The sequence below is a fragment of the Haliaeetus albicilla genome, chromosome 25, assembly GCF_947461875.1.
Source record: "Haliaeetus albicilla chromosome 25, bHalAlb1.1, whole genome shotgun sequence".
Lineage (NCBI taxonomy): Eukaryota > Metazoa > Chordata > Aves > Accipitriformes > Accipitridae > Haliaeetus > Haliaeetus albicilla.
The window spans coordinates 15,984,546-16,009,084 of record NC_091507.1 but is presented as its reverse complement, the minus strand read 5'-3'; the positions used below and the strand labels follow the sequence as shown (position 1 = coordinate 16,009,084).

At 39.0% G+C, this 24,539-nt stretch overlaps 1 protein-coding gene across 22 annotated transcripts in view; it reads left to right on the top strand.

Annotated features, from left to right (window-relative positions):
- The window catches only part of INPP4A (inositol polyphosphate-4-phosphatase type I A), a 130,159-nt gene that overhangs the window by 85,880 nt on the left and 19,740 nt on the right, over positions 1-24,539 (top strand). For 12 of the 22 annotated variants that reach the window (XM_069770025.1, XM_069770024.1, XM_069770011.1 and 9 more), the window contains 12 exons: positions 189-336; positions 3,932-4,062; positions 4,417-4,521; positions 5,341-5,449; positions 7,145-7,162; positions 9,769-9,952; positions 11,311-11,529; positions 12,682-12,955; positions 16,489-16,521; positions 20,909-21,081; positions 22,518-22,641; positions 23,499-23,625. In XM_069770025.1, the coding sequence (XP_069626126.1) occupies positions 189-336; positions 3,932-4,062; positions 4,417-4,521; positions 5,341-5,449; positions 7,145-7,162; positions 9,769-9,952; positions 11,311-11,529; positions 12,682-12,955; positions 16,489-16,521; positions 20,909-21,081; positions 22,518-22,641; positions 23,499-23,625 (1,645 nt within the window). The remainder of the gene's footprint in view (positions 1-188; positions 337-3,931; positions 4,063-4,416; positions 4,522-5,340; positions 5,450-7,144; positions 7,163-9,768; positions 9,953-11,310; positions 11,530-12,681; positions 12,956-16,488; positions 16,522-20,908; positions 21,082-22,517; positions 22,642-23,498; positions 23,626-24,539) is intronic. The other 10 variants (XM_069770032.1, XM_069770031.1, XM_069770030.1 and 7 more) reach the window with 5 other exon arrangements.

Below are 24,539 nucleotides of genomic sequence, written 5' to 3'. Positions count from 1 at the left end.
ACTGGAAGAATGGTCATTGCAGAACAACCATGCTTGGAAAAGCTAGACTGATGCCTGGTTAAACCAGATCTTTACAGCAGTGTGTTACAGCATGTTAGTCAATCGAAGCCATTTACTTTAAAAAGGAGAGATTTTGTATGCTTTTAACTCAAACCCTATGCTTAAATAACAAGATTTTAATTCTTTAGTGTTTGGTGGTGCCATTTGCCGAATGTATCGCTTCCCAACCACTGATGGAAACCATTTGAGGATCTTGGAGCAGATGGCTGAGAGCATTCTGTCGCTGCACATCCCTAGGCAATTTGTGAAGCTTCTTCTAGAAGAAGATGCAGCAAGGTGGGTTCGGGCCGGTTTACATGTGCAGTAGTAATACAGCAGTGATATGGCTGTTACTTAGTTACCAAGGAATATATATGTGTTAATGCACAGAGGCACTGAAGAAAAAATAGTAAAAGAAGCAAGTTTCTGACTGTACAGTTACAGTGAATAAGAATTTCATGTCAGAGTATAGTGTTTGGCCTTCAGCATATGGTAATGTGAACATACAGAGGTGCTGATGGGAGAGAATTGTTGGCATAGTGAACACTTAGGATCAGACTGCAGTTTGCTGCACTTAGGGGTTATCTGTTCCTCTCAAAAGTATTGATAAGGCCACAGAATATATTATTCTGTAGTTGTGTGACTGTATTAGGACCAGCACATTAGAATACATTATCTTTTTATATATATCATCATCTATATACTTCATTACACTTTTTTTTAAACATGGTTTATTTTAATATAAAGAGAAAAATGAAGTTGAATTAAAAACAAAACATATCTCAATGTTTCATAGGTGGGGGGAAGTCTGGATAGATGAGACAGCATAAATGAAAGAGTAATAACTCCAGCTGCTGAGAATTTTGAGAGAGGAACAGAGACAACACAGAAACCAGCTGAGTGGAATGAGTAATTAGGGTAGCAGACAGGAAAGAAAAATCCGAATCACTTTTAAGGTGAACTTTGAAAAAGTCAGTTGACTTCTGTGCTATGAAAGCAAAGCAAAGATAGATGACAGGAGCACTGGCTTCACTCAGTGAGTTAAGAGATGGCTTTGAGAGTCAGAAGAGTAGTTTTGAATGGAAAATAAACAGAATAAAAGCAAGTAAAATAAGACACTGTAGGACAGTAATGACTTTTTCTCATTTTAGGAGGTGGGAGGGAGAAGGAAATCTCTTGCATTTTGTGGGTTTATTCTGAATTTGCTTCTTTTCGAAGCAGTTAACTTTCTTCCAGGCAACATACTCATTTATGAGTTTTACTTCTCTACATTTGTAGGCTGTGGTTTGCGTAGTGGTTTGTGTATTCTTTATGAAAGCAAGATGGGGATGGTAAAAGAATATTAGCTGTATTTTTGAGTATTGCGTTTTTATTTTGGCTGTGTTTGAATTCACTCCTAGAGACCTAAGTAAGCCTGACCTTAATTAAAAGTAAAACTGTCTAGTGCTCTCATTATCCTATATTAATACATTTCAATTCCTTTGGGATATTGTGAAAGAAAATCATGTGTTAATCCATATGAGCAGGCAGAAGTAGTCTATGGTGCTTTCAGGTATTTTCATATTTTGCAGAAATGATAAGTTCACACTGGAAGATGTCAGTGACTTTTTGTAATGTATGGAAAAACTAATGCATGACATGACTGAGTTTCCGAAGTCCACATTGGTCACATTGGTTGGGTTTTGGGGGTTGTTGGTTTGGTTTTTTTTTCCTGCTGTTGAGTTTTGGTTTTTAGTGACGTGCACTTAGTAGGAGTAGTCAGATCTTAGATTCTAGAGAGTGAATGTTGTATCTTGCCTAGCTGTCCTGCTACAACCTTGATGGAGGGGGCTTGGGATATGCCATTACTCATTTAGACGTGGGTTATTCATTGTTTATTTTATATCTTTGTTTCTCTGCAGCTTTTCTCACAGTACATTTAAAAGCACCAATTCATTATGAGGTACAGCCATAATAATGTAAAGAGTTGGCAAGCTTACCCATAAGGTGCCATCTGTGATGGATGTAGTTTAAGGACTTGAAGGTAATAAGAGGAGAATTTAGGGTGAATGGGGAAAAAAGATGTGGCTTTCTGTAAGACTGTGCACAGTGAAGTTTCTTAAGGCCTTAGCCATGAAATGTGACTGTTCAGAGGCTCTTGCTAAAATCATATATAGATCGATGGATACATATTGTATACTGTTAGGGGTTAATAACAGCCCAGGTGATTGCTAATACAACTTTGTATGCTCTGAATTGTGTGGCTCAAAGGTAAATACGACTTTTGTGTAATTAGCAAGAAAAACTCCGTTCTCTCTGTTTAGTTGAGGTGACCCTCAATGATATGCATGATCACACTTTGTATTCATAGGATCTCTCAGATTTGGCCAAGCTCTTTTTTTCTCCATTCTCTGTGCTGCAGCCCAGAGGAATGCTGGACAGCTAGCTACACAAGCACAGCTGCTTCTGTCTTAACATCCTGGTGACTTTTAAAATGTCCTTGGATAATCACAACTGCTTTCTCTTACATAAAGCTATTCAGGGCCAGAGCTCTTTGAAAGGAAACATCTAACTGGGGGGGATATTTTGACTACCTAATTATTTATGGTGTGCACATCCCCAGCTGTCTTAGCCCTATGGGACAAACACGTAAACTTGAAGTGCTAAGCTGTGAATTTACTTCAGGAAGACCTGGGCTCAGATGCATGGCTAGTTTTGAGCAGGGAGTTTGACAAGGTAGTCATAATAGCATCTTATGCAGAAGCAGTTTACAAGGTGAAGCTGGAAGTGTTGTTTTCCAAGTCACTGATAAATATAGTTTACACTGTTGCCTATTGGCAAATCAATCTGATGTTTTTCTTGAAAATTTGCTTCCTTTTGATAATATCCTAAATACTGTGGAGTGGAAATTGTTCTGTGAAATGCTGTCTTAAATTATATAGAGACAATTGATTAAAACTATGGATTAGGGATATTGAGAGAACTGCAAAAAGAACTGCTGGATCCTTTTGACAGCTGATTGTTCTACCTTTTCTGGGGTAATGTGCTGTTGAATTGTGTCTGGTGTTGACTTGTTTACTTTTCTCCTTCTACCTTTATTCCAAATAATATCTTAATTCAAGAAGACAGTAATACAAGCATGACATGAAATACATTGAATATTTTCTCAGCAGCACTGTTGGGGAACAGTATGTAACACAGGATTGCCATGTGTGACTGAAATCCTACCAGTCAGGGTGCAATAAGAATGCCAGAGGTTTTCCTGTTCATATCTAGGGGTGTCCAATTGTCCTTTATTCCACCTACAGTGAAACTTGAGTGCATAAAATCCTGAATCTCAGATGAAGGTTTTGTTGGCTCATCTTTTGTGTCTACAAACCCTTGTTACTGCTTACGCTTCTTAGGCCTTCCCTGCCTGGCCTTGAAAACTGTTGTGTAGATACCTGGCCAGCGCAGATACTCCCTGTACTTAATGTCAGTTAGGTGCTAATCTTCCACCTAACCTCTGTCACAGTTCTGATTTAATTTGAGTGGCCTAAAAAGGTCTTCATCATCCCAAGTCACCTGGCATGATGACAGTGCCCATCATTTGCAAATCACCATATAGTTTGAGAGCTCCTGCAGAAAGGTGGGAGGCTTTGCTTTTGACCAGCACCTGAGGCTCCTGAGAGGAACAGAGTGCATTCTGCCTGTGAGGAACCTATGTACCTTGGAGTAGAGCTCAACAGCTGAGCTTTGGGACATAGGTTTGGAAGCATTCCCAGTCTGATGAGTAACTTAGGCCAGAGTGAATTGAGAATGTCAGCTGAGGATGGTGCTACACTGATACAATGTGAAACTCGTTCTTGGTCAAGTGGACAATGGAGCTAAACACCTCTCTTTTTTCCTTCCACCCTCCACCCCCACCCCCCAGGGTTTGTGAACTAGAAGAATTGGGAGAACTGTCTCCTTGTTGGGAAAGCCTTCGTCGACAAATAGTTACTCAGTACCAAACAATTATTTTAACTTACCAGGAAAATCTAACTGACCTGCACCAGTATAAAGGTGATTTCTTTTTCATAATAACGTGATATTTCTCAACTGTGATTGTTAGTACTTCTCTGAAATTGGGAACACAGAATGTTTTAGTTTAATGAGTAAAAAATACTATTATTAGATTTCCTTATTAACATTTATTACGAGCTTGCTAATGATCTGGGAATATTTGTCTGCCTTATTTATTCTCTTATTTTACCCTGAAAGTAGAGAACAATTATGAACAGTAACAGAAAGATACATCTATTTTTTTTCTTTTTCTCTGCTTTATTTTCAGCACATAGCAAATGATGAACGAAGCTCCTTGAATGTTTTAGCATAAGCAGAGGGTTTTTATACTTAATTTTCTCCTGCATTTCTCAGGTCCTTCATTTAAAGCCAGTAGCTTGAAAGCTGATAAAAAATTGGAATTTGTTCCTACGAATTTACATATACAGAGAATGAGAGTCCAGGATGATGGAGGATCAGGTATTTGTTTCTTTCTTTCTTCATGTTGTTCTGTTACTTTTCTCTCCATTTTATGATTTCCATCCTCATATATCCTCCATGTAGCCAAGTTTCTACACACTACTGCTCTGCAGTACTAGTGCTACCTGGCATTTTTGTAGCACCTCCTATCCTCAAGTTCCAAATCTCTTTGCAAAAGAAGAGGTGTAAGTATAATTATCACTATTCTACAGGTGGCAAAACTAAGTTCTGGAGTTGACTGTACTCTACGTGACACAAGTCAGCCTTTGTACTAGGGAATATATTGGGTTAAGCTGCTATGTCCCTTCCAGTCATTTGAATTGTAGCAAAATAGCAAAGATTCTGACTGTTGCTTGTTGTTAAGCTTGTGCGCTTTTTCGCTGGAACCATCATGTACAATTATGCAAAATCACACCAATTTGTTCACATCAAGCCTTCTTCTTCATGAATAACCTAGGTTTTCCATTCTTTTAACAGTAATTCCCACTAACTATGGACACACAGTTGTCCCATGTATCCATGTGAGGGATTCCAGTAATGGCAGGTTTTGTGTAAAGACCAATGTTCAAGGCTTCTTTTTCACTGACAGTCTTCTAGATTAAGAAACAGAGGACCTGCATGCAAGTATGGTTCTTTCACCTCAAAAGTACTTGATGGATTTCCAGGGCCTATAAAACAATTCAGTTTTCCCTGTCCTTCAAAACACTGGCACAAAGTTTTACAAAAATTACTTTCAGAGTAGTTTTTGAATTTCCATGATTGTTTGTCCACATTAAAGATGACAAGCTTTCATCTGTAAGTCCTTTCTGTCCATCCCAGATCAGAACTACGACATAGTCACCATAGGAGCACCAGCAGCTCATTGTCAAGGCTTTAAATCAGGTGGCTTGCGGAAAAAGCTGCATAAATTTGAAGAGGCAAAGAAACAGTAAGTAGAAATGTCGTGTCAGCTGTTACTGTGCCTTTTCCTCCTAGTCCATGCTTAGTGATTTGGAAAATCACTCCATTCTATGTTTTTGCTGCACTTCATTCAATAGTTCTACTATACAATGTGAAGATTATTCCATGTTTTTTCCGAAGAAGGAGAGGGAAAACAGTTTCCCCTTTATATTACCATATTTGTTTGTTTACTGATGGGCCCTTTCTAATAGTCTTTTTAGTGAAATCTTTAATTTTCCTGAATACTTGTTGGTTCATTAGGTTAGCTATTTTAGATGCTGGGTTTGGGTTCTGCCTAATTGTGGATTAGAGAATTTGTCTTTAGAACCTCCTCAGCTGCACTACATCATGCTTTCAACCCATTATTTTCAGGAGACTTTCACCCTTCTCATAGCTTCAAGGTCGTGTTGCTGAACTCTCTTTAGTACAGAACAGCTGTGCCCAATAGCAAATTCCTTGTTGAAAAGTTGGGTTTAGTTCTGGGGCTATTGCTGGAGGCTTTTCTGCATTGCCTTAAGGTTTGCGCACAGATTAGGCTTCTGAATCTGGCCTTGCTCTGCTCTACGGGCAGGATACTGGGCCTCCACAGTCCTGTCTTCAGGAACTGTCTAGTGACCTCTCTGGAAGTGCAATCATATGTACTAGAGGAAGGGGCAGAAATTGGGGAGGTCATATATGCTAAAGGGAGAGACCTGCATGGCACCCACTCCAGCTCCCAAGGAACAGATAAAGGTGTCTGGGTCTGCATTACTTTTGCTGCAGTATGGAGAATTTAAAAAACAAAGAGAGCAGCGGGACCAGGAGTCGTTGTAGCAAGGGAAGAGGAGACCTTGATAATGCCCTTCCAAAGAGAGGATTTGTAGGATTTCGAGCTGATGGGAGGAGGGAGTGATGTGGGAACAAGGCTCTGCCAACTGCAAAATTAATTTTGGCAGTGGAGAAGTGAATAGCAGCATCCTGTGAACATCAGTCAGATATGTACTGAGAAAAAGATTGGTGCAAAAAATATGCCTGGTGTAATTATTCCTGACTTACAGAGTGCTCTAGGATAGGACTAGAGGAAGCTGTAAACCTGGCAACACTGGTATGCTAGGCTCATCCTTCCTGTTCTTTTGATACCACTATTGCTTTCTGAAATAACCTCCTTCTGTCAGCTTAGCTACTGAAGTGGGCCTCACTCGTGCAATATCTAAGTTCCCGTGTCTTTTTATTTTTTATTTTTTTTTACACGCTTCCCCTCACCCAGTAATTATGCTGATTGGAGAGCTTAATTTCTATCCAGTACTTTTCCTCTAAGCTTTACAGAACTATTCCGTCTGGGTCCATGAAAACTGCAGGTTCAACATTTGAAGAATAACTTTCCTTTTAAGTACTTCTATGTTATCATAAAAGCCGGTATAGTAGAACTGAGATCCATCTCAGTTTCACTTACATAGATATCATTCAGTTCTTTCTCCTTTCATTGGCAAAACTGTGCTTGGTACCTCTACAACATTTCCCCAGAACAACACATGGGCATCTGGCAATCTGTGTTTTTTTGCTTACAAGTTTAATCGTTATGTACCCACCTCGTTGAAAAGATGACTCAGATAAGTTATTTCCACAGACATCCTTTGTTTTGTTTTCTGCTTTTGGTATTTGCTAACAATCTGCTAATTTTATTTTGGTTTTTTGTTTTTTTTAGCAGTTATGAGGAGTGTTGGTGAGTTTTCTGTTTCTGAGAGTTCTGTAGAGAGGGTTTCTGTTCTTTGTGTTGTTTTATTTTTCTTTTCTTTCTTTTCTTTGGCGAAGATCTGATATGTTTTAAAGTGTGCAGGGCTTTTTAATGTTGTGTATCATGGCATCCCTAATTGTGCTCTAAGTAATTGTAGCTGCTTTGTAGAACATGGTGTGTGAATGAATTTCATTTCATCTGCAATGTTTGTAATGAACAGCTGGTTTCCTGGCTCTCTCTGATCATAAGAAGTTAGAAAGCTGAAGATCAGAACATAAGAATTTTATATCTTTTCCTCTTGTTATTTCCAGTGAAAACTGCCTGGAGAGAGAAACTTTCCGCCAGAGGTGGAAGATGATTAAGATAACTCTATGTATTTTTAAATCTTTATGGTGATAGATTGGGCATGGTTTATATTTTTGTAATCCATGTCTTCATTTAAACATTTTCACTTAACTTTTTTATATTTTTCTTCATGTTGTGGTCAGTGCTATGAAAAGGAAATAATACTTGATGGTTCAACAGCGCAGAAGTTCTGCTCTAAATTATTCATATTAAAGGTTGAACCCCTAATTCACTGAGAGTTTAAGGCTGTGTTACAGTTTGCTGATATAGTACAATGAGAGCTGTTCATTTGAAAAAGCAATTGCAGGTTGGAAAGTAAATATATGTGATCTTTACACTATAAATTTTCCCCCCAATCATCCCAGCAAATGTTTGTGATTAAAAATGTAATAAATCAGACCTCGACATGCTGCATGGCCTTTCCTGCCAAATACGTCTTTATGCATGTTAACCACACTGTCGTGGAAAAAAATTGCTCAGAGGAATTGTTGCTAAGATCACTGGTTAATAGAGAGCACAAATCATGTACAGGTAAAGTCCTAAAAGCTGAGATTAATTTGCTATATGGTGCAGCAGTACTGAGGAGTGGTTGTTCTCTGCTCCACTCAGGTGGGTAACCAGAGGGACACAAATAAGGAAACTCTTTCAAGAATCACTTGTGCATTATGTCCTTTGAAAACAAATCCCCCATCTTTTATTGTAATGGACCTCAGACAGATACTGGGATTAAGCTCCCCCCTTGCCTTAATATCAGTTAAGGGACTAGAATTGGCATTTGTGGCAATGATTTTAAAGTGTGCCCCATGCAACCCTCCTGTCTTACCTCACAGACACACTGCAGAAATTAACAGTATTGCTCTAGGGTTAGCACAGGAATTCATACTCCTCGGAGGTCATGACCTGAGGTAACTGTGCCTGGAAAAGAGACTCCTGTCTGTGTAGTTTCTCAGTGTAGCTGTGTCCCATGAACAGTGCTGAGATTGGGGCAAACAGTTGGTTCTTCTGTGCTGTTACTATGCTGAAACCATTCATGACTGGAAAAAAATGAATAAAATTAAGATAATACACAGTTGATGTCACCTCATGCTTGATGCCAAGTCATGAATGGGCATCACACCTGTCACAGCTGGAGCTGATGTAAAGGCCTGATCTTTGCATGGCTTTCTTACTGGGAGGAAAAAACCAGCGTATTGCCTGGCAAATGGAGTAGTGGTGGGTTGGTTCCAAATAGTTAACTAAGAACACAACTTCAGCTTAAAGCTTAAATTTCCTAAGCTAAAAGGCAGCTTTTGTGAGTGGCTCTTCTCAGGTAGGATTAAATCACCCTTTAGAAGTGCTATTCTCTCTCCAGCAGTTACAGAGGTAGTCCAAGCATCTGTCTTGGACCGGATAAGCAACTTCTGTAGACATCTAAACTTAGAGGATGTAAACTATTCTCCTCCGCTGCCGAGTAAGCAGTCTTAGTGGAGCTGCAGTATCGCAATATAAAGATATACTTTATTGGTCTAGTTTATTTTCCTTACTATTTGGAAAAGGCCAAAATTTGTTATTGCTTTATATTGTTACAGCTGAGTTTATAATAGGGAGAGTTGTATTGTGTCCCTAGTTTAGCATAGTAAGTGTGTGCTAACAGAAGCTACACCAAGGACAGGGTCCTTGGATTAGCCTGGAGATTATTTTTTATATATCTTAAGATTGCTTTTGCTGGTGTAACTTGAATCAGACCTGCAACAGAGGAAATGGTATACTAGCAGAAGGATTTTGTGTTAAAACCACAGTGTTTGCATTGCAGATCTGGGTGGCATTTCTATGTTATAAGGAGTGCAGATTTTCTTTTAATGGTGCTAGTATCTATGTGATAAAACAGATTTGCAAACCAGGGCCTAGTGAAGTGTCTGTGTTGTAAGGAGAGGGAGAGTGGGGCAAGCTGTCTGTGCAAACAGTGGTTCTCTGTCTGATGGCAAAATCTATCACCCGCATTCTCCTCAGCAAAGCTGTCCCTCTGGTATACAAGCTCTGCCCACAACCCCTTGGCATAAGGGATTAGTAAATCTTCATCTAAATGCTTTCAGTAAAGACAGAGAAGGCTCTAGGATCATGTTCCTGCTGTGCAATTGCCCACTGGCCTTTCACTGTTGATTGCTAGCTTAGGTAAATTTTTGTTGTCTGCCATTAATTCCCCAGCATGCCACTGTAATGTGTGTACCTCTAGATCAATTTCCCCCCTAAAATCAGTCTTTCTTTTTCAGCACTTCAACAAGTTCCCAGTCTATAATATACATCCCACAGGACATTGTTAGAGCAAAGGAAATTATTGCACAAATCAACACCCTGAAAACGCAAGTCAGTTACTATGCAGAAAGGCTCTCAAGAGCTGCCAAGGATAGATCAGCTAATGGCCTTGAAAGAACACTTGCCATCCTAGCAGACAAGGTAGGAGAATAATACATTTCCACACTGAAACACGGTGTATTTTTTTTTCTCTGTCTCTATCTTCAGTAGGTTTTCTTGAAACATCTATTTTACCTTGTTCAGTAGTGTATTGTAACACGTACAGTCCTAAAGAAAAAGCAAAATCAGACCAGCCTTTAAAATTTGCTACTTTTTATTTAGATTGTCTCCTACTTTTCACACTCTTGCCTTCACCTCCTCTTGAGAGCGCAGTGGAGGGCAGTGTCCTCTGGTTCCCTCTCTTCATTCATCATATTCCAGAAATGTGCATTCTTCACTTTCTTTTCTACCCTTTTCTCCATAACTACCTGGGGTTTTTTAATGTTCCTCTGAGTCATCTGTCAAGCAGCAGCAACTGGGCAAAAGTTAAGGAAACAATCCTGTATTTTTCCACTGGGGAAATAAGGAATAATGGTGACAGAGCCTTTGCTTGAATTATAGTGGTGCAAATGAGTTATTTCTTGATGTGCTTGGGTGCTAACAGAGACCAGACTGGACCCGCAGCTGAACACAATCTTGATTACAGGGACAGAAGAACAAATGCAGTTTTACTGACCTTTTCTGTCCCTGAAGCAGATCTGAAGGTTGTAAATGGCAGTAATGGCCAATCAGCTTACCGTAAATTGTCCCAGTGGAGGGGAGGTACATGTAGTGTGCAAAAAATAATGTGACCCCATGTAAATGTATTATGTATTATAATATTCACTGTAAATGAGTACAGTGTGTATAACTGATCTGTGGGATTTTCTACAGCTGGACAATGTGTATATATAATGTAGTAAGGGCTTGTTTGTTTGTTTTAATGGAGACTCAGGCCAGATACTTTTCATATTTACATAACTTACAGAAATCCTTTAATACAACATCAACTAAATAAGACAGGGAGCAAGTTGCATTGAGTAATGGGTTATATTGTCAGCCCTCCTCTTAAGTCTTGTTAGCGTTTCAGACAGGATGGTAGAGGTTAAGCATGGTCTCTCTGGTGTGGCAGCTATTGTGTGAGGTATAAATATGCGCATTGTTTTAAGCTTTCATCAAATGGAAAGTGAAGTGCAAATAAAAGTGAATTGCACAAATATTAGTGAAGTTTGCAACAATTGCAAGGCTAACATGGTAGTACAGACTTTGGAAATATACCTTTTGTGTTTTGGTATCCTATATTGCTTTTTAAGGCCATTCTGTTAAATGATTTTAAAGGCACCTTAGAGACTCCTACACAATGGTTAGTTTCCTTTACAGAATACTAGTTCTTCTTTTTTCTTTCTGAGAAAGAATATAGTATAAACTGTGTACAGAATAATGAAAAAGTGTTAAAATGTGGAGGGGTTATTGCTTTTTAGACCCGGCAACTTGTCACAGTCTGTGACTGCAAGCTGTTGGCAAATTCAATACATGGACTGAATGCTGCAAGGCCAGACTATATAGCTTCAAAAGCATCTCCAACTTCTGGAGAAGGGGAGCAAGTGATGCTGAGGAATGATCAAGATACACTCGTGGCCAGATGGACAGGAAGAAATAGCCGATCTTCTCTGCAAGTGGATTGGCATGAAGAGGAATGGGTATGTTTGCTAAGTGGCGTGATGAATATTTTCTTAGTTTTGTTTGCTGTGTTTTTTTGTTTATAAGGTCTGTAACTGCTCACCATAAACACATAGGATGACTATTTTGGAGGTATTGGTCAACTAGCAAAGACGCTCCCTCCATTCTCTGCTCAGTTCCTCCTTGGCATGGGGATACAAACAGGCCTTAATAAATATTTCTGGATCTCCTAAACAGCAGAGATCATTACAGTAGGTGCATGGCTTTTCTGAAGTTGGTTCCAAGGGAAAGTAAATACCTTTTAAAGTAAAAAAACTGACCATACTACAAAGGGCTCTTACACTTCTCCAAGATAAAGCATGTTTTGCTTGTGTTAGCTGTACAATTCAGCCTTCCTGGCTTTTATTCTCATCTAAATATTTAGAACTTGCAGTCCATCTCTGTTTTGATTACGAACAGCATTTTAAAACTGTCTGCACAAAGAATTTAAATGGTTTTCCATACCACACTGCCAACTGAAATGAGAATTGGGCTGTGTAAATTCTGTCATCGTGTCATTGTGTAATATAAACAGAAGTGAGCTAAATCTCAAAAATAGTCAAGATTAATTAAACCATAATTAATATTGTGAAATATCAATCTAGAAATTAGATTCAATTCATTTTGGAAATGGATCCTTGCTAGTTTTAATCATTTTGGCATACTTTGGCTTACAGTCAAACTCACAGTAATGAGATATGAATAAAGCCAATTCAGTTATTTAGATAGTAATACAATATAGTAATTTTATCTGTTACTCACTGAGTTATATAGGAAAAAAGATGTGTGATTGTATACAACTATTATGTCAAACGTGAGTTTCAAGAATAAACAATAGTGCCAACTGCAAATTGGAATAATAGTGCAGGAAGAGGCACTTAAAATTGTTCAGCAAATTTACTTAGAAAATAGCTTTGCAATTTACCACACAAGTCATGTTGCTAGATATTGTTGACATGCTGGTATATGTTATTTATATATCCAGAGTTTGTGTGTGCAAAAATGTAAATGCAGTAGCCCAGAGGAAACTTTGCAGAGGAGTTGTGACTGGAATCACAGGAGAAAATATATTGCCAAGGGATTTGTTACCTAATGTCTCTTTTTAAATTGAGAAAGAAATGTTTTCTTTTAAGGAGAAAGTTTGGTTGAATGTTGACAAAAGTCTGGAGTGTATTATACAGAGAGTGGACAAACTTCTGCAGAAGGAGCGCTTGCAAAGTGACAGTTGCGAAGATGTTTTCCAGTGCGACATCAGTTGTACTAGTAAGAAAGGTAATCGGGACACTCGTGCCTACTGGATAAATCCAGAAGATTTAAATGAGACCTCATCATCCTCACCACCTTCATCATCCTCACCACCACCTTCATCCACACCATCCTGTGCATGCCATTCTCTCAGAAAGACAAGTGCGTATGCCAGACGCTGCTTCTTGCTGCTGCTCTCTTGCTGTGCGCTGGCATCGTTCCTAGGCCTCTGTTACATCCTTCCATGTGTTTTTAGTTCAGTGGTGGAGTTAAGCGCTGATGTCAGGCAGAAAGGGCTGGTGGTGTACTGGGAGCTGCTAAACCCATTACTTAGTTTGAAATCCTGATCCCACTGAAATCATTGCCAAATCCTTTGATGACAGTGGCATTTGGTTTTCATACCAGGTGTTTTAAGCTGGTAAAACAGGTGTTTGGGTTAGCATATGTCAAACACCACCTCTGGTAGCTTTCCTGTTGGCTTCAGCTTCTTTGCAGCAATCAAAGCTCATTACAGTGAACCTTTATAAAAGATAAATAAAACATGAGAGAAGTGCAGCACTACTGCAACACTAATGGTCCCAGATGGGCTGCCAAAGCATAGGAGGGGAGCCAAGCAGTACCATTAGACTGAGCTGAACTTGGATGAACCTACTAGAGTTTAAAGCAAATTTTAACCCAAAATGACAAAAGCTGTGGTGCTGAGGCACTCAATTAGTTAGACTTCTTGTTAGCTGGAAGGTAGGAACTGGCAGTGCAAGCTCTCAGTGGAATAATCCTATCAAAATTTGAGGTAAAGTGGGTGCTGAATTGAATCCAGCGTAATGCCATGAGCATGTGAATGAAAGATATTTTTATCAGTTTAGGTTGACAGTTTTGCAGCCGTGCATTAAATTTCAGAATTATTTCATTTACATATGTACTTATTTGACTTATTCTCACATTCTGTATGTGTGGTCTCTATGATTTGGCCACTTAATAGAGCAGGTGTGCCAAGCTAAGCTCTAGAAAGATTGATTTGTATTTTCATTTCCTTTTTCCTGTGCTGTCTTATTGTTTGATGGCCCTTTGTCCCTTACATGTGTCTGTGACTTCATGTCCATCCCATTGTTAATGTTGCAGTGGAAGGCAGTACCTTAAGAAAAAGAAAGCAAGGTGGAAGTGAAAATAAATTTTAATATATTTTTGTGTAGCTTTGTATATGTTATATATGATTTGCTTAGTATCTGAAATGACCATGTTTTTCTAGACTAGACTGACATTTTTGTGTATTATAAAGGAATAGGAGAGTTGGTTCTTGTTTCAGAATGTGTTCTCTATTAATCTTTGACAAAATTTCTTCTACCAGTTTGATACCTTTAAATGTTTTTATTTGCTAGCTAGTTTACATGAAGTTTTATATGTATGCACATGAAGGTTTTATTGGTAAACTTCAGTGCACCTTCATATCAATGTTTAAAAATTGTGGATTTTTACTGTTTAAAAAAATAGAAAAAAATCTGTGGTGGGTGATATCAGAAGCTTTTCCCAAGACAATTTGATGCTGAAAGCATCTTAGAACAATCATTTTCTTTCGTTTTCAGTCGATCTTTTAAAGGTACCCTGGATCTTGACACTATGCCATATAAAAGTGGAATTAGCTGCACTTACCTACCAATGGGTTGGTTTGTGCCAAGAGTTTCTGTAACCTTTCCCTTCTGTTCCTCCAAAATAGGAAAAAATCTTTCCATTTAATCCACAGAACCTGGTACAGAAACATTAAATCAAGAAGTGTCACAAGCTTTAAAACAAAGGGGCTTGCTGCAGTTTCCCATTGGTACCTAAGTGTCAGGATTAGATCTGAAGTCTGACTGTCAACCCATGTTGGGTGAATTTAATGTAAAAAATCCTGGAGAGGGAATCCTGTTTCTTAGGTATCTGGTGCAAACATTGTTCGTAGGTCTTAATGAGCAATTTGAATTGCTCTTGGGAAGTTTATTGTAAGCCAGGGCAAGCTGAGTACTTGATCACATTCTCATCAGATGTAGTTCCTAATTAACGGTCAGTATTTTTGACAGAGGAACAGGTTCAATACTATAAAAAAACCTGGTCTTACTGAAATCAATGGGAATTTTCCCATTGAGTTACTTTCCTTGACTCCACACCAAACCTGGCCTGTTAAATGGTTTTAAACTAAAAGAAGGTAGATTCAGACTCAATACAAGGAAGAAATTTTTTACAATGGGGGTGGTGAAATACTGGAACAGGTTGCCCAGAGAGGTGATAAATGCCCCATCCCTGGAAGCATTCAAGGCCAGATGGGACAGGGCTCTGAGCAACCTGATCTGGTTGAAGATGTCCCTGCTCACTGCAGGGGGGTTGGACTAGATGACCTTTAAATGTCCCTTCCAACCCAAACCATTCTCTGATTCTGTTATTTCCCTTTCGCTGGCACTTTCCACAACTGATCATGGGAGTAATTTAGGGACAAATAAGATCCCTTCGCTAAGTTCAGAATCACAACATTTTAAAGTTTCTCCTTGTCATCTATTCAAAGAACTAACACTTTTTCTGTTAGCAGTTCTGAGTTTTGAATAAATGACACTGAGCAGAGAGCAGCCAGAAATTTTTTTGAAAGCAATGTAAAAACCAGCAAACCAAGATAGTTCCAGAATTGGTAAGAGAGAGACAGTGGAATGCTGTTGAAGGACTTTAGAGAATCTCTCTAGAAATGAAAGTTTGTGAAAGAAAATACTGCCTGAAATAGTAGAAGGGAGACTTAAGAAATTATTTTTAAATGTATTTTTGTTATAGGCTTAGGTATTCATTACTAAAATTGCATGGGGGCATATAGCTTCTTTGATGAACATGATGAGTTTTAATTTACTGAGAGGTTTTTATCTCAGATTGTCTAGCTCAGCTGATTGTCCTAATGCATACAATTGAATTTGATATTTTCTGTTGTTATTTTCAAATTCATAATTCATTGACTAGTGAATCTGGATATAAACAACAGAATTTTAAATCCTGTTAGCTTAATAAACTACTTTTCATTCATGCAAGACTTACTATAACAGGGTGTATATTATTTTTTTACTGTTTGCATTGCAGTGTAGTGTATTTTCATCTGACAGCTTGTTCCTCCCACTGAAGTGAGTGTGGAACACTCACAGGCTTCACTGGTGAGGTTTCAGCCCTTAATATACAATCTAATGCTTGTGGTAACTATTTCAGAAATTGCGTAACAGAAATTTGTCTAAGATAGCAAAGTACTGTTTCTTTATTACTCTTGCGTTGTGGATGCCTTAATGTCATTTTCTGTTCAGTGCATTGAACTTACTGCTAGTCTTTTGCTATTCTATTTATCAGCCTTACTGCCAGCTTATTCTATAATTGCACTAAACCAGTGGTTCTCAAATTGCGCCCTGTGGATCACTGGGGATTGTCAGTACACTTGCTGGTAATCCACAGAGAGCCCGTGAGCTAGCAGGTACTGGCTTTACTCCAAGTCCCCATCCAGATGTTCCTCTGATCAGAAACAGTGGAGTGGAGGAGACAGCCCATGCCCTCGGTGCCCACAGGCAAAGGAGTATCCTGCTGAGCTCCTCTTCACTCAGTGAAAGTGTTTGAGAACCTTTGCATTGAGCATTTGAGTTGCTTATGTTTAGACTGTGTTGCTGCTCCTTAATCATGCATGTTGCCCCTCCATTTCTGTGCAGATTGCAGCCCCGCTCCAGAAGAATCTGGCCCAGGTATGTGCATTCATGGCTTCTGCTTCTTCTGAAAATTGCAGGATTTTGTTCATAATTAACAACTGAACAAGTGCCTTGCTGTTAAGATTGACCATTTTGAAATGGTAATGCTCTGCAATATCATGTGAGTTACCTAAGCATATGAAGAAGTTATTATTTCCTAAATAACAGTGCAAGGGAGTATCTGGTAACCTCTCATGTCCAGGTATGGGAGAGCACTTGTTCATGGTCTCTTTGGTTTCTCCAGTTGATGTGTTCCAGCAACTGTTGTAGGTGACAATGATTTGAGGCTTGTTCCAAATGTCATTGAAGTCTGTGGGAGTCTGACATTTCAGACATTTCAGACATGCCCTTTCATATGTGCTGTTGAGCTGGCCTTTCTGAATGAGAATTTGAGCAAAACATGGAGCAGTCAACAAGGCTGATGGAAAGTCTCTGTTGTGGGTACACACCAAGCAGTGTCGGGCACTGCAAATCTAACGTTACAGAATACAGAATTTAGGAGACTTTCATCCCACTGTTAACCTTCTTTCCTCTGTCCTTGTACTTCTGCACACTTCTGTTGCGTTTACAAGGTCTGAATAATATGCCTCTGTAATACCACTGTCTCCCAGCTAGATGGCTGTACTTTCTCCCATTTGAGAGTAGTTTAATCTGAGTTCAGTGAAGGTTTAGTACTTGAACTGTTACAGCATGGGCTTCTGAGTTTAGTGAAACCAATGGGAATTAAAGCCCCAGTGCAGGTATGATTTACATCTTCACAAAGTATATTAATGTTCTTCTCAGCTATCCATGCTGTTTTCTTCTATCACTGAGAAAATGTTTTTAATCAATAAAAGACTCCACAAGTTTTTAATTCTTGGAACATCCCTTTAGTATTTGCAAAATATGAATGTGGTGCATAAATGAATGCTTTTTCTTTAAGACGGGAGTAATTAGCAGCAGTCAGGTCACCCCAACTGGGTACCCAGATATACCCAGAACTGCATCTTAAACGTAAGTAGCTGAAGCTGCAGTGTAGTGAAGCACTTAATGCTTGCTTCCCTCTGAAGCCAAATGTGACCTGACTGTGTGCTTAAATGGGTTGCCAATTACACTTCACTGGATGAGGGCTAAGCAACTACAACTTATTTAATAAATCTCTTCTTTTAGACATCATGAGTCCTTGCAACCCTGACCTAAACCAAGGGCAACTGCAGGTGCCCAGTACTTTGATTTATGGATGCTAGGGTTTTTTTAATATGAAAAGACTAAAAATATCTTTTCAAGGTTCTGGAGGACAGTTATTTTAATAATATTTTTATTGCTGTGGAGAAGAGAGAGTCTTAGGGGGAAAAAAGCAAAAACTTTTCCAACCTGACATTACATCCTTGATTTATACAGGCTTTATGTATTAGGTTCTCTTAACAAGACATTATTTTTTTATAAAATAGTCAGTAATGTATAGTCAGAGATGGTCCACTGTGTGAACTAATAGGCCTTACCAGCATCCCTCACTTGCTCCCTCCCTTCCTCTGTCTCTCCCTCCCTTCTTCCCTCCTTCCCTGCCTCCCTCTCTCTTTCCCTCCCCCTCTCTCTCTCCCCCCACCCCCTTTCAAAATGACACATTTCAAAGTGTACATTAAGGTATGACTTTGGTCAGCAGCAGTAGTAAGAAAAATAGCAAAGACTTACAAGGCCAAAGTCTGGCCCTTATTTACCAGCCAGAATTCAGCTGTAGCTGTCTGAGTGGAGACTGCAGGATTTGTCTCTTGCTGTAAAATATAAGGCGCCTGAAGCAAATGACAGTCATCCTGCTGGTTTGTTTTTAAATGGAATAGCTTTTAACATGAACTAGAAACCTCTGATTAAAAAGCTGGATTTGTGTCCCAGACATACCAACAGCTAGCTTGGACTAGGTCTCAGGCTGTTGTAAATCTGTAACAGCTTGTTGCATCTCCATTGTTTCAGCCCCTGCGCCACATCACCCTACCTATGGGTCTGCCCAGTGGAGTCTATAATAGTTTTTAAAAGTTCTGGTTGTCTCATAGAACATAACAGCAGAGCTCAGAGTAGATTGCACATTTGAATTAGTGCCTCATGATGTTTGAAGGTGCCATTGATTGATCTGATAGAAAATACACTTTCATTAATAAAGTTCTGTTAGGAAAATCAATGAGGGGAAGACAGAAGGACAGGAGAATCCAGGTGAAAGTTGAACACTTAGAGTCCTTTCACATTTATTTAAACGCTGCCAGTGAAATGTGCCAACCTGATATGAGCCTGGGAGTGCAATTCCTTTTATTCCTGTTTATTGTTAATAGCAAGTACCATTGACTAAAAAATGAAAGGAAGACAGGTGACACCTCTGTGAAGTAGGTAGCAAACAGCATTTAGAATTTTGCAGACTGACAAGGGTTTGTTTTTTCATGGCCAAAATTTTAAACCAAGCGAATACACAGCACAGAGGCTATTCGCTCGTTATTCCGGATGGGCCATGGCATTGCATATGAGTATCGGGAGGAAAAAAACATCTAACAATTGCTTTATCTTCAGGCAGGCTGGTATACCATGAGTGTACTTTGTGATTACCACAGGTAAACATATCTTTCAAATGAAGTGCTGCCAGACACACAACAATTCTAAATCTCCACTGAGTTAATAACTAGACACATGTATATATATCCAGGCAATGAGATGATGATGATGTGCTGGAAGATCTTTTCAGTTCTTTTTGTCATTCTCATTTGTTTATAGAAAAGCACTTAAATGCAGTAAGAGAAACACTGTTAGTATCATCTGTGTTCTGCTTTTTAAGTGTTCGTGGGGCCATGTTATGGCATCTGATTTATTTTGAGGGAAAATACTTAATAGAATATAAAAGATAAGCTGTAATTCCTTGCCTGTTCTTTTGATGTTTCCTGCTTTTTTTATGGCAATGGAACAGAGCCAAACAACTTCCCCTTTGTGTAGTTTATTAGCTAATCTATCTACCGCATAGAATAAAAGCAAAAAGGATAGTTCTATTAATCTTGTCAGTTATGTTTCTGTTAGCAGACTTCCAAAGTTCCTATCTTTGGCTGGTTATCAAAGAAACATTTATTATTACTAGCTCTTAGTCCTGCCTTTCAGTCAGAATCCCAAACAACTTCCTTTCAGGGGCTTGAAGTACCCCATTCATGCAGGTTCTGATCTGTACATTGCCTTGTTCCTCAGCCAGCCAGGCTGGGGGTTCTGTGTGTTCTGTTTATGAGCTCCAGTGCTTTTGAAAAAATAAAACACATTGTCCCTCCTTTTGAAAAGAGAAGTGTTCTTCTGTTTCAGCCTTACATTAAGGAGGGCAAAACCAAAGCACTGTTCTATTTTCTTTTTATATTGCAGAGAGAATGGATTTTGTTAAAGCATCTGAATAATTTTTCATAAGGTCACGGAAATGGGGTTTTAAAATTTGTGGTTGATTAAGACAAAAAGCAAAAGAAGGAAAGAAAAGAAATGGAGCTTCTACGGCATTTTAAGGCAGAGAAATCTCTTAGGGAGAAGGAAGGCACAATGTTTGGGATACTAAAATAGGACTTTGGCAACGCAGTTTCATTTCTATGCTTCCTGTGTAGGACTTTGAACAGAGTCCTAGGACATATCTCATGTATTTAAGTGGAAGTCAAGCTCAGACCTACTTCCAAAGATCTAGCTAAATCCCATCTAAATCACTGTACTTAGTGTTTCTTGCTAGCTAGCTCTAAGCCTTCAAAGCCACTCAGCAGACAGAGGACACTTAGAAGAGTACCTACATGAATTTTTCATCTCTCTGCCTTATTATTCCTATACTGCAAATGGAAGATAAGCATCGTCTTACCTCACTGAGGTGCAGCAAGGATCAATAAGCTGATGAAGCAGTCGAATGGTAAACTTCTGAGTCCAAAAAAGATTCAAAGGCAAGATACATGGGAGAAATCTCATGGACAGAAATGGCTAAGCAGATGTTCACTATTTCTGTTATATGACAGACTCCATACTGTCTGTCCATGTATGCACTATGAAAGGGTGTGTTTGAACATGCACACACAGTGATACACGCTTGTGTATATAGATATTCATCTCTCTGTTATACTTTCCGAATCAGCTATTGTATAGCCTGTTTTGTGGGCACAAATTTTGGAGCTATTACATGGTCAGGAAAGTCATAACAGCCTTACAGAGTAAAGTTCTCTGTATTTTCCTCATATGATAACCAGTCTGTAAGATTACTTAGTTAATAACAAGAAGGGAGTAACCAGCCAGCCAAAATAAAACAAGCCCTAAATATGAATTATCAACAACTTTGACTTGCAACAGGATGTTTTTTCTTAATGCATGTTTGTTTGTTTCAAATAAAGTACTTACAGTGCTGCTATTTTTTTTTTTTAACCAGGCGAATGGAGTGAAGCTCTTTATCCCTTGCTGACAACACTCACAGACTGCGTAGCCATGATGAGTGACAAGGCAAAGAAAGCCATGGTCTTTTTATTAATGCAGGACAGTGCCCCAACGATAGGGCTCTGCCTGAGCCTTCAGTATCGCAGGGATGTTGTCTTCTGTCAAACTGTAAGCAAGCAAATATGCATGATTTGATTGCACTTCAACATGTGGTGGGTTTTAAATGAAATATGAAAGACACCATTTTCAGAATTTTTAAGATCTATTCTACTCTCAGGTTTAACACTGATCTCCTCTCACAGGCTGTGCTGTCCTGTCCTTACTGGTCACTTACATGCATTTGACAATATATGACTTAAGTGTCCCCTTGGATATACATTCACTATTAAAAAAAAAATTATTCCAGAACTAGTGAAAATATACTGCTCTCTACAGAAACAACCTTTGCCTTCCAATGCCACCAAACTAAAACCAGAAGTAAAATGTGAAAGAGGGCAAAAAAAAGCCCATAAGCAGAAAGTGTACTCCCTCAGTTACCTTTTGTTGTTTTACGTATTGAGAAAACCGACAGGACTTGTGGTACCTAAGGAAAAAAAGTCCAGCTACAGGGAGAGAAATGAGTGCTGGTTTTTTTTCCTGGAAGTTCTGTTTCTGGGCCTGCTGGGGTCTCTTGTGTCAGCCACTGACTAGCAGGTGTCTGCACTTAAAAAACCTTCCACATGTCTGCCCACTATGCTTCTGTACTGTGTCTTATTATACCATGAAATCAGTATCTTGTTCATTTATTTCAAACAGCTCATCTCTTGGACATTGTTTGGTAGGGCTGTTGTCCCAAAACATTATATCTCATAGAGATAAATTCAGGGAATTTTTCTATACAAAACCCACTCCATACTGCAGGTAATTTTTAAACTCAATGCATTGAATATATTTACCTGTCATAAACAGAACTTTATTCCCTTCTGTTTAATTCTGTGACAGTCATACACCTGTGTACGTAGCATATGGCAATCACCTGGGAAATTCCTTTGTTGACAGTGAATTAAGACGAGTACTGATCTTAGATCTTAGTACAAGGTCTTCAGGACCTTGTCCTGAATATCTTGTAACAGTAGAGTTTGAGTCTCTGCATAGTGCAAACAGATATTGCATTTTTAAGCTTTCTTAAAATGTCATTTTTAAAAAAAAATCATTTATTCATACTATCAAAATTCATGGCCTGGAACTAGCTGTGTTGCTTTTCCATCTGTAACTAAAACAATTCTCCACGGAGACTCTTGTAATTCATATGTTGTAGACCCCTAATACAAGTGATTGTGTCCAGAAAACAAATAGAAGCAAGATCAACAGCAGTCCCATTTTGGGAGAGCTTGCAAGATGAAGGCAGTGTGCCCTAAGTCTGATTTTATGAATGTTTTGGATTTTTGTTGGTTGGTTGTCTCTCTTCAGCTGCAAGGAGAAAAAAAAGAGTGACATTTAAGGGAAAAGTGCATCAGTCTGACAGATGTGATGGCATCTCTTGTATGTGGTATTCTTTCTGTTTGGGACTGAAGAGCCTTTTTTGTATTGAATCACTTCACTCTTATCTGTTTTCTCTCTCACAGCTGACAGCTCTCATTTGTGGTTTCATTATCAAGCTGAGGAACTGCCTGCATGATGATGGATTTCTAAGACAACTCTACACCATTGGCTTGCTGGCACAGTTTGAGAGCCTGCTGAGCACTTATGGTAAAAGCACAGGGCAAGTGGGTGGTATTAGCTGCTGAGTCAGCAAATTCTGCATGCAATTGGCTACAGCAGAATATGAGTGTTTGGAACAATCTGCAGCTCAGCTACAAAACAATTTTGAAAACTGAAATGCAAAACCAGATTATATGTGGAGTACTTAATTAGTTAACAACTCTGAATTTCTTCACATTTAATTGAATTACTTCTAAAAGATAAAGTGTACTTGCCTTATAATATAATGTCAAAGGTTTAAAAAAAGACAAAACATATCATAGGGATTGTTTTTTCAGAAAAGAAATGGATTAAAGTTCTGCTAAGCTAAGAGAAACTGTGCCCAAAATATGCTTTTTGAATTTTCTTGACCTCCTGTAATCCTGCAGTACAAAGTGAGATTGAAGAGAGAATACAAAAAGGGAAAGTACTTCAGTCGAAAGTGTTTCACTCCTGTGTCTGAACAGCCATCTGGATGCCAGTTAGGGCATGCTTTACTGAATGAATCCAGAATACCTTGTAACTTTTCCAACACACTTTTCCTAACAAAGGATATCACGGCTGTGACAATGCTGAAAAGTACTTCCTAGCGTCATCTAAATTGGAAAATCAGCATATAATCTACTTGAAGAGCGGTAGTCTGGACTGTGCTAGATAATTGGTGTTTTCTAAACTTGCTAAACTCATAAAGTCAACCCTGACATTGTATGCAGTCTGTAGGTCAAGGTGAAGGCCTGGGCTCCAGAGCCTCCGCATCCATAGAACTTCTTTGTGAGACCAATGACCTACGGACGTCATCAAATTGATGAAGGGAAGTTGTACGTAACAAGTAATGATTACGATTCACTTTTTCCTCCTTGATTTAGGTGAGGAGCTGGCAATGCTGGAGGACATGAGTTTGGGAATCATGGACTTGAGGAATGTAACCTTTAAAGTAACTCAGGCCACATCAAATACATCTACTGACATGCTGCCAGTCATCACTGGAAATCGGTAAAAAAAAAAAATGGGGGGGGGGAAGCAGGAAGTGGGGTGGGACTGCAGGCACAAGAAGCAGTGGTAGTGCACTTGAATTATGTGCTTTTTGTACTGTGTTGTTTCTCTTCTCAGAACTTCAAATAAATGTTTCGGAGTTACTCCTTTTTACTGATGTTTCATTTTACAGGGAGCTAAGCTGGAAAGGGGTATATGGCAAGGCTCGAACCATGGCAGTATTGGTTTCTGAATAAATATAATCTTGACCTAGCCATCCACAATCATAAGCCAGAAGTATTCAGTATTTTCTTAAGCACTTGTGCTGTTTTTAAATCTCAGACTGACTTTTGAGGCTGATCTCATTGTCTGAAATTCACTGCTGTTGATCAGTTGGTCACTGCTTCACTGTATGCCACTGACTAATGGGCTGCCGTTAGCACAACGGGACATGGAATGTGTATCAGGCAGTTGATGGGCTGCTGCTGAGGTGAGGCCTATTTAGGGCCAATTAGGATCAATTTCCAAACTATTGGGGCCAGACTGCCGCTCATTTTGGCCACTTGTCTGAAAAGAGGTATTTTCAAGTTTGAGCTTAAGAGCAATTTTTGTTTTAAAAGTCTGAAGTAACAAACATTCACATCCTCACATAAAGTGGAGTGGGAGCGATCTGTTACAGCCGTATTATGATAGGAAGCATTTACAACAGAGTCACAGTTCAATTTGAATGCCTCAGCCTGCTTATCAGCTGGCCTTGCACTGGTTTCTGACATGGGGCTGATGGGCCCCTGCAATAGAACTCTTGCCCAGAGAGAGCCAGTTCACAGATGGGGATGAAGCTGTGGAAAGACAGAGGCAAAAGAAATCGATGTTTTAGTGTTTCTGTGTTTCAGTCTTTAGAATCTTTTCATTTTGAATCTGATTTCTGGAGGAAA